This window comes from Lolium perenne, chromosome 6 (genome assembly GCF_019359855.2).
Source record: "Lolium perenne isolate Kyuss_39 chromosome 6, Kyuss_2.0, whole genome shotgun sequence".
In the NCBI taxonomy this organism is placed as follows: Eukaryota; Viridiplantae; Streptophyta; class Magnoliopsida; order Poales; family Poaceae; genus Lolium; species Lolium perenne.
The window spans coordinates 29783770-29793167 of NC_067249.2; the positions used below are offsets into that span (position 1 = coordinate 29783770).

Sequence of the window (9398 nt, forward strand, 5' to 3'; positions counted from 1 at the left end):
TGACGAAATCACCACGAGCGCCTCTGTCGACGAGAACGTCGAGATGTCATACACAAGTCCAACAGTACAGCTTCCGCAACAACGAATCCAAAGTTCCAAACTCTGTCTATCTAGCTAGGCCAAGGATTAGAATTACATGCATGAACGCATAGAAACCAGGTTAACTAACTGTCTAGACTTTCCCCGCAACTGATTGGTATTATTTCTTGTGCATGTCAATTACTTTGTATAGTCTTTTCAAAGAGTTCACGCGCAACAGACGCAGAATTTTTGCATAGCTGCAAGAACCCTTCGGTTTTGACAATGGCCTTCAACCTCTCGCGGTCTTTCAGCATGTATGTGAGACAGCAATTCTTGAGCCGTTCGGAGTTGTGCCGATCCGCAAAACCCAGAGTCGAACACACCGTGTAGACATCCATCGTCTTGCCCAGCATGCTCTCGCATATCAGCTTCAGCCTCTCCACGCCGTACCGATCGGCGGCGGCGAGCACGTGTTGCGCCATCGTTATTGCCTCTTCCGTGCACGCGTCCTTCATGAACGACGGCAGATCGTCGTGGTACATATAATGCAGCAGGACCTCGAAGACACTGGGTTCCATGTCATCGACGCAGATGTTGGTTTCCTTGCTCTCCATCATGGAGCCGCACAGCATCGCACGAAAGACCGGCGACCGTGCCGTGAGCACACACCGGTGCGCCTTGACTTCCTTTATTCCGCCTACATCGATGGCAATGTCCGTGGCGTCGCCGCTCTCCAGGAGATGGCCGAGCTGCTGTGTCAGATCGGAGGGTGGCCCGACGAAACTCGAGCTATCTTGGTCGTCGCCGTAGGTGAGCTCTGTGGTGATGACCTCCACGGTGCACTTGATCACCAGGCGGTCGTCTTTCAGGCAGCCCGACGACGAGGCCGGAACCAGATCCGCTTTGCTGATGAACTTGACGCTTCCCCATTGACAAGCCTTGGAGGTGAATGTCGTGGCGTAGACTACTTTGCGCCTCTCCTCCGCGGCCGGAGATGCAGGATCTTGGAGGCAGCTGAAGGTGAAGGACGTGGTGACCTTGGCTTCGCCGGCGTTCTTTAGGGCGAGGAATACTGACGCGTGCTCCCCGCCGGCATTGGCAGTCCCGTTGGGGTAGTAGAGGATGGCCCACTCGTACCCACCCACCCAGAAGGGCTTGGACCAGATGAATGCCCTACTGCGTGCAGCCCGCGAGTGCCCGTCGATCGTGAACCGGTGAACCCCAGCGGAGGCCGTCGAGCGGTGCGTCGAGGAGGATTCCCGTCCCATTGCGGAGGTTTCGTTACCCATAGCCTCGCGCGGTGTTCTCGATCGACTAGATTTTGCCTCTTGTTGGTAGACGGAAACTCGCGTCTTTGCTAGATATAACTATATAAGGAGATCTCTTCACACACGTATATAGGTATTGTTGGAGATTAACTCGGATTCCATTGCGTCATCGATCATTGAGAAATTTGTAGGTGCTTTCCAAGTTAATATGGACTGTTAATTGACATTGACCTAAATAATGGCGACAAAAATTCAATATTTCAGCATCATATAATCATATATAGTATGTATACACCAATAATTCACGGGTGCATACCATAGTAACATAAACACATAAAAGATGCGCATAACCAAAATATAGTTCACAAATAGTTTTGTCCAAAACAAACATAGTTCACACATAGTTAAGAACATAGTTATGTCAAGCTAGAAAGAGACCTTGGACTCTCCTCTCTCCCCCGCTACAGTGCTAGAGAGGCGTTTCTTTGAAACCACTTAGTCAAACCACCTCGCCAGCGGCGATTCGCTGGTTCCTCCACCCTCCACCAGCCGCTCCGGCTGCGGGAGGGTGGGGGAACCCCGGATCTCATTGTGTATATAAGGTAGGCGTGAGTAGGCTTCCGGCCGGCGGCGCAAAGGAGACGGCAGCACGGTTGGTGCGGAGTTTTGGGGCGGAGGTCGTCGTCTTCAGTGGTGGTGCTCTACGGAGTACGGCCGCGGATCCGCTGCCCTATGCATGTCCGCAGCTCCCTGGAGCTGCTCGGCGTGCCTTCCCCTCGCCGGATGCCGTGGAGCGGCGGATCCGAGCATTTGAAGATCTTGAAGGTGGCGAGGCTCGGCATGGCGATGGCATTGGAGTTGCAGGGTGGAGGTTTCTCGAAACCGAGGATCGTCGACTTCCCGTCTGTAGAGGGGCTACCTCCTATCCAAGGCGTCTGTGGAGGAGTGGAGGCGGTGCGCTGGTGACACGTTCTGTTCTTCGTCAACGTCGTCGGGGTCTAGCTGGTCTGATGTGTTTTTTCCCATTTGGATGGATCGTTCTGTAAGGAATATGTTGTAATCTCATCAGATCTTTCTTCGCAAAAAAGGACATAGTTATGTCCAAAAATTACAACATCATTAAGTACCAGTGGTTCATAATATCGTATACACATAGTTAACTTAACCACGTGAAGATTGTGCTAGAGAATTGGACTGTTCCGAAAATTTTGGGTCAATTTTATTTTGGCCTAAAAGCCCTTATTGGGCTAAATTGGACTAAATAGCTAAAGTTGGGTTATAACTGGACTATTAGTAGCTATTTTCATTTTACCCTTTAAAAGCTCTAACTGTAGTTGCATGCCTTACGAAAGGCTATAGCTAAACTATAGCAGGCTATTTTAACCAGAGGTAAAACCCTCTCTAACTTAAACACGTCAATAGTTGAGATCCTTCTGTTCCCTTTTGTAATTAAAAGTACATAAAGAGGTACGGAGGGATGCCAGATCTTGATATGTTTGAGTTTAGGAGGGGTGGACCGAAACAGGTCTACAAGCTGAATTCATGATCATGATAAAAAAAAGACGTGGCTAGGGAGCACTCCAGGTGTTAGTTAGTTCATCTAAGCATTCATCCTAAAAAAAAGAAAGTTTAGCATATGGACACTATATGTGCATTTAATGTCATGCTTCTTAAAAAAAAAGTCACAACTTTCAAACCGTTTGTCAAAATTACGATCCGTTTTCACCGTTGAGGCTCTCGCGATGAGATCTTCAAAACTAGATCCAGTTTCTATATATTTCAAGAAACTAATTTTAGAAAGTAACTTAATGTCGTGAAAAAATAACTTTGTAGAAAGAATTGCTTACATTACTTTTTGTATAGTTTTTAGCCAATTTAATTTTCAGAAAACTCCCACAAAAAGATGCACATCCACAACTATGTTGGACAGTTGATGCAACTTAGCTTTAGTGGGGTATACAACCTAACAATAATGCGTATGTAACTTGACACTAATGGGTATACAACTTAGCAATAATGGTTATGCAACTTAGCGCATATGTAAATCATGATGCTGCGACCACAAGCAATTTAGCACTTATTTGTGAAAGCAACTCTATTGATGTGGAAAATCAACTTTAGTGTTATAGTAAAGCAACTTCATACAAATAGTTGTTTTCACTAGGTTTTTTTACATTATATAGTCAACTTAGTTTCCAAGATACTTAATTACCAACAACGGCCAACAAGTTCATAGTAAAGACATTTGCAACATTGCACTACTAGTTGCTCACCATAGTAGTATCGTTGGTAACCAAACGACTTATTAGCAGCAAAAATATAACTTCATAACCAAATAGTACACAACTTAGGCGCGGTGGTCTAAATCTTAGATGTGGTGAAACTATATTAGGCAATGAATGCAATTTAATTATACTTGGTATATAACTTAACAAGAGTGTGAATGCAACTTAACAATAGTTGGTGTGCAACTTAATAGGAGTGAGTATATAACTTCGAAATAGTGGTCATGCAACTGAGCACCTGCGTGAAGTAACTATTTATTGTCTATGAACACAAATTAGGGAATGTTTGAGTGAACAATTTATTGCGTGCAAAAATATAATTATCTCATATGTGAAACCCATAATACCGCCCGCAAAAATACAACCTATCACATGTCTAAACAAACTTAACCTAATAATGGATGGAACTAAACCCCGTATTAGGTGCAACTTAGCAATACTGGGAATGCAACTTAACTCTAGTGGATATACAACTTAGCAATATCGGGTATGCAACTTAGCACACGTGTGAATCGTGATGCTGCCACCACATCGTTGCATCGGGAAAAAAATCAGAAATTCGTCATCATCAAGCACTATTCCCATTCGAATCGTCCCAGGGCTGTCGACGAGCAGGATGGACACAATGGACTTTGTCAGCAACACTACAACGAAGGCCATGGGAAATGGTGCGACTCCGAGAATGATACAACTCATCACATATGTGAAGTAACAATTTACTATCGGAGAAATGCAACTTAGTAAAAAAGTGTAGGAGAAAATTTACAATTGTTTAATGCAAATTAGTTTACGCGTGACAACAATAATACTCGATGCAAATAGCGCAAAAAGGTTGAAAACAACAATGTGTTTGAACTTTCCAAGAAAACTCCAAAAGCAATGGGCTTTTCTGCAAAAAAAATTGTGTCTTCTTCTGGGAGTAGGTAAGTAGCTCGGTGGCTCCATGCCTCCATGGACGTCGCCCGATCTCTTGCTAAGATGCGCGACGCTGCTCCTGATCTGCTGAGTGGACAAGACCATGTGTTCCTCTCCCCTCTATCCACACCATCCCACCATCTCGCATCTTCTGCACCCTATGGCATGCACAGAGAGCACCTGAAACCCCCGTATCGTCATGCCAACGGTCTGGCCACTCTCGTTTCCGTACGAGCATGCCTTCGTCACCACCTAATACATTGCAAATGTATGTATTTTTCCAAGCACTTTGCTCCTCGATTTGCTCCAAAATCTTCTCATACTTGGATAAAAACTGCATAAATTGATGTTGGTTTTAGCAAAACTCTCATTTCTCTCTTTTTACGCAGGAATTACATTCAGGGGAAATACCGGGGGGGGGGGGGGGGGTCATCAAAATAGAGGACCTGGAACTTTGGATCACGGGAGGGGGGACACGAGGCCCGAAAGGCACCTTGTGGCGCGCCCAGTAAGTGTGGACGTGCCACCCAAGCCCTTTCGTACCTCGGACACCGTCGCGCCCTCTCCGTTGGCACACCTCCTTATATACCCTAAAAAGTTACGCCTCTAGGACGACGGGGATTTTCGCCAAACAGAGGGCCGCCAGGAAGATGATCTTCGTTTTCGGGGTCAAGTTGATCCTGCTCTCCAACCTGGATAGGGGGATTTTGAGAGCTTCTTCATCATCACTGCCATCAATGGCATCACCAACATACATGGACTCACTCTCCCTCACCATGAGTGAGTAGTCCCCAGTAGGTATAAGAGGTAGTTGGGTTTTGCATGAGATTGATCATGTAATCATCCATATGTATCGAGATTTCAGGTTTCTATCTTGAGGATATTCGTGTATGAGTGATTGGTACACCTTTTCTATGTTTAATGCTTGTTACTAGGACCGAGTGACATAATTTCAGTACTGAACCTATATTGCTTTATCATATATATGAGGTTGGTATCTGTTTGCAAAGTGCATTGCTTGTTATTATGTTGAACATGTGAATCCCTAAGGTGAAAGATAGGGAAAAACAAGGGAAATATGTGATAGCTCGAAGATTATGTGTGTTCATGAATCTTAATGCTTTGTTCCGAGCTATTCGAAAGGGTAGACCATAATTTCTTATAGTTCCAAGTTGGCCCCGGTAAAATGAGCAAGGAATTGTGCAAATTCTCCTTGTTAGTACGCATGACTATATTTGGATCACACACCTACACACAACTAAAATACAAATGGATTCTATGTTAGTTGGATTACATTATATGATCAATATTATTCACATAATACCCCATCGCTGCCTCATACCTACGATTTTAGCCTCTGCAAGTTTCATATTACTATTTGCAGTGAAAAATGTAAATCCACTACTTTTCATTTACTGTTTTCTTTTACTGTTCTGAATCAACTGCCATTAAAAGCATCCATTGCTTTGTGAGTTTATTGATATACATGTGTGGTTGAGAGTGACGTCTCAATTGCTAAAATCTTGTTGGTATTCTTGTGTTCCGCTTGAGCCCAACTATAAATTTGGGTAATATTTCTTAAGATTTCAGCGATTCCCTATACTTGTGGGTATCACCACCCCGTCGCCCTCGTACTCCTCGTGCCAGGAATCGATCTGAGGAGCAACGAATCGAGCAAATCGTCCATCATTGTCCTCGAGTCCGAGCGGGCATCACCGCCTCCGAGCATGTCCGCCACATATGCATGCTTTCTGATGTTACCGGTCAACCCCCGATTCTCCCCATCCTCCCCGTGCCCACGCGCGTCACAGGACGCCATTCCGGCCATCACCGGAGCGCCGCTGAGATTAGGAGGACCGAGGAGAGCCAAGCGAGCACTCTAGGCGTGGTGCAAAACTGGGACTATGCGAGTTGAGCCCTTCGAATGTTAGGGAGACCGGGGGGGGGGGGGGGGGGGGGGTTGGCATGTCAGCAGCGGGATCGCTCGGTGGAATGGAGGCCGCGGGGCTTTCCATGGTTAAGGAATGGGGATGGGCAGAACGTGGAGAGAGGGGCATGTGGTCCACCCTGGACATCGTTGTCCAATGTTGTCGAAATAACAGACCTTGGTGCGGAAAGGTCGGCACACGCAGCGTGATCAGGACGACCGGAAAGCATCAGACGGTAATAAATTGGATGCTCGGTTTGCCACATAGCATTCAATCACTTTATTTTTTCGAAATGGGGGTATCTCCCCAGCCTCTTGGGATAAACAAATAGCTGAATAATATTTTTCTTCAAATGGGGACAAATCAGTGGAGCCGGATATCAAGGACTACGAATCAAATGGTTTCATATTTTCATGTTAATTAAGCTAATACTTTAAAAATATGTATAATGGTTGATCATAAAATCATTTTATTTTGATCCCGCCAGGTAGTCTAGGTATATAGCGGCGTCGTATCTTATGCATCCGGCCAATTCGTGCATCCGTGCATCTGAAACGCTTGAATCGTCCGATCTAAATCAGGCGTGTCCCCTCACTTCTATGCAATTACGCAGTAAAGCGCCCGCGTCAAGCCTCCTTAGTTTGCAAATTAATCCATGGATTATCTTAACACTGTACAACCTGAACCACATCCGAAACCCTCGTCTCTTTCCCCAGCGGCGACGGCGACTACCTTGGCACCAAATCTGCGTAACGCGCCTCAACAAAAGTCCAGCCGCGTTCGCTGTCGCCGGAACGGAGATGCAAGTCGCCGGCCAGGCGCGACTTCCGTGTAGGTCCGTGGCCACCTCGGCGCACGTCCTCCTCGCTGGTCCCTCGTGCCAATCTTGCCCGCGTCTGCAACCTCCACATGGTTGGCTTACACTGCACACTCGTACTGCAGGATCCCATCTTGACCTGCCCCTGAAGCGCCGGCTGGCCACAGTCTCTACAGACTCGCGTGTGATGAGAGCACAACAGGGGATTCCGTTGCAGAGAAACGATGACCATATTTCTGAATTTCATTTTTCTTGTCTGATGTATCTAGTACTTCGTTGGATGCAGCTTACAATTGGTCTGTGTGTGTGCGGCTAGAGGTGCATAATGATTCTACATCGTTGATGAATATTGATTTCTTCAGAGAATTGTATAAGTTTTTCTGAATAGAAATTTCAGTAAGGATGAACTTCTAAACATGATAGAAAATTTAACTGAACTTACAGAACTATGTTGTTGCAAGCTTCCAGACCTGATAGAAAAACTGTAGTTCAATGTGTCTACTTACCGCTAAGGCAAAAATTGGACAAAACAAAAATTCTGATCCATTACATAATTTCAGACATTTTCACAAAGTAATACTATTTATAAGCCATGTTTTTCTTGGAATAATTGCAGCTCTCCTGATGCACCAGCTAAGTGCTCGTCTTGCACATTCATGGCTTCTTGGGCATGAATATTTTTGCTTGGGCACTTGCGACAATCATGAAACCCTATTTGGTTACATGTTCTGCACATACGTGTGACCTTGGCGTTGGCTTGTTTCTTCTTCTTTTTTCTGTCCTTCCCCATTCATCTCCATTCCTCTCTTTATTCTTTTGCTTCTCCCAACTGAACGAACATCACTTGAAGGGTGCATGTTTACTTCAGTAGGAATATTGCATCCAATAAATGCCTCATATTCCTCTTGCCTAGTGTGCTTCACTGCGCTGCAGGAACCTTTTGATTCAGAGATTCCTCAATACTCAACACACTTGATAGTAAAAAATCTATGCCTCATCTGATTGTTTTGCTGTCTGGATTAAATCTTGTAGAATTTCTCCACAACCTCTAGTCCCTCAAATGTCATCCCTACTTTAGGCTCCAAATTATCTTCACATTCAGGTGTAAAACACGAGCACTTCAACATAGAACAATGAATCTGTAAGCACCATCATGTATAATGACTAAACTGAATAAGCCATGGTTAGTGGAAGCAATTAACTTACAGAGAGAGAAACATTTGATGCCTTTATGGGTGTGATAAATCCTTCCTCGTTAAACTGATTTTGCAAGGTGTTGATAGATTCCATTGTTGCACAAACAGATACATAATAAGCCTTTTAAAGGATAAACACACATGAACAATGCACATAATTTGGAAGCTGACAATGCAGGAGTGGTTGAGGCTTTCCAAAAACACAATCAGAAGATGTCAAGCAATTGGAAACCCTTTGAGGGTATACATAATCTCACGATGGGTTTTACTGGTTTTGAAACTAGGAAAATAGGAAGAGAGAGAGCAATTCAGCAGCTCACCATCTAGCTGCGTTAGCTAGATGTACAGGGCAAAATAGTTCCGGCCTGGGATATGTCCCAGCCAGTCTAGAATATGTAGTTGCCGACGAGTCTATAAAATCTTATGATCAATCAATGTTAAAAATTGGCTAGGTGAGCTAGCTTTGTATGTGGACAAAATTCATACACATTGGATCAAAACAAGATCGGGTCAGCTGACGTGTGTGTATGCCTACCTCGCCGGAAAGAACACGATCGATCAGCCGCGTCGGTAGATCGGCACGTCGATCTGGTGTGCCGTAAGAACGGGCTCAAGCCAACAGTCGCAGGGATCTGTGTCCGTCAAAGTTCCGGCTGCACGACGATTTCTGCGTCTCTAGCCGCGGGTCGCTGCCATGGTCGTCGAAACCAGCAACTGCTGTCGATCGCCAGGGAAGACGTGGGAATCGGGCATCTGTGTCAACGATAGGGGTGCGTGTGTAAATTTGCAGGCATAACTTACGAAGGCAGCGGGCGTGTTTTCGGAATATTGCACCTGAAGTTTCTCCAGCGCTATGATTTTAATCAACCGGTCAAAAAAGATTTGGATGCACGGATGCACGAATTGGTTGGATGCATAAGATACGACGCCGTATATAGCATTATAATGTATAATATGTTATTTTGTAT

General features: G+C 45.2%; 1 protein-coding gene across 1 annotated transcript; it reads right to left on the reverse strand.

The window, feature by feature from the left end:
• Positions 1-215: 215 nt before the first annotated feature.
• Positions 216-1289, reverse strand: LOC127310635 (BTB/POZ and MATH domain-containing protein 1-like). Its single transcript, XM_051341291.1, has one exon. The coding sequence runs from the start codon at positions 1287-1289 to the stop codon at positions 216-218; it is 1074 nt and encodes a 357-aa protein (XP_051197251.1).
• Positions 1290-9398: the final 8109 nt, after the last annotated feature.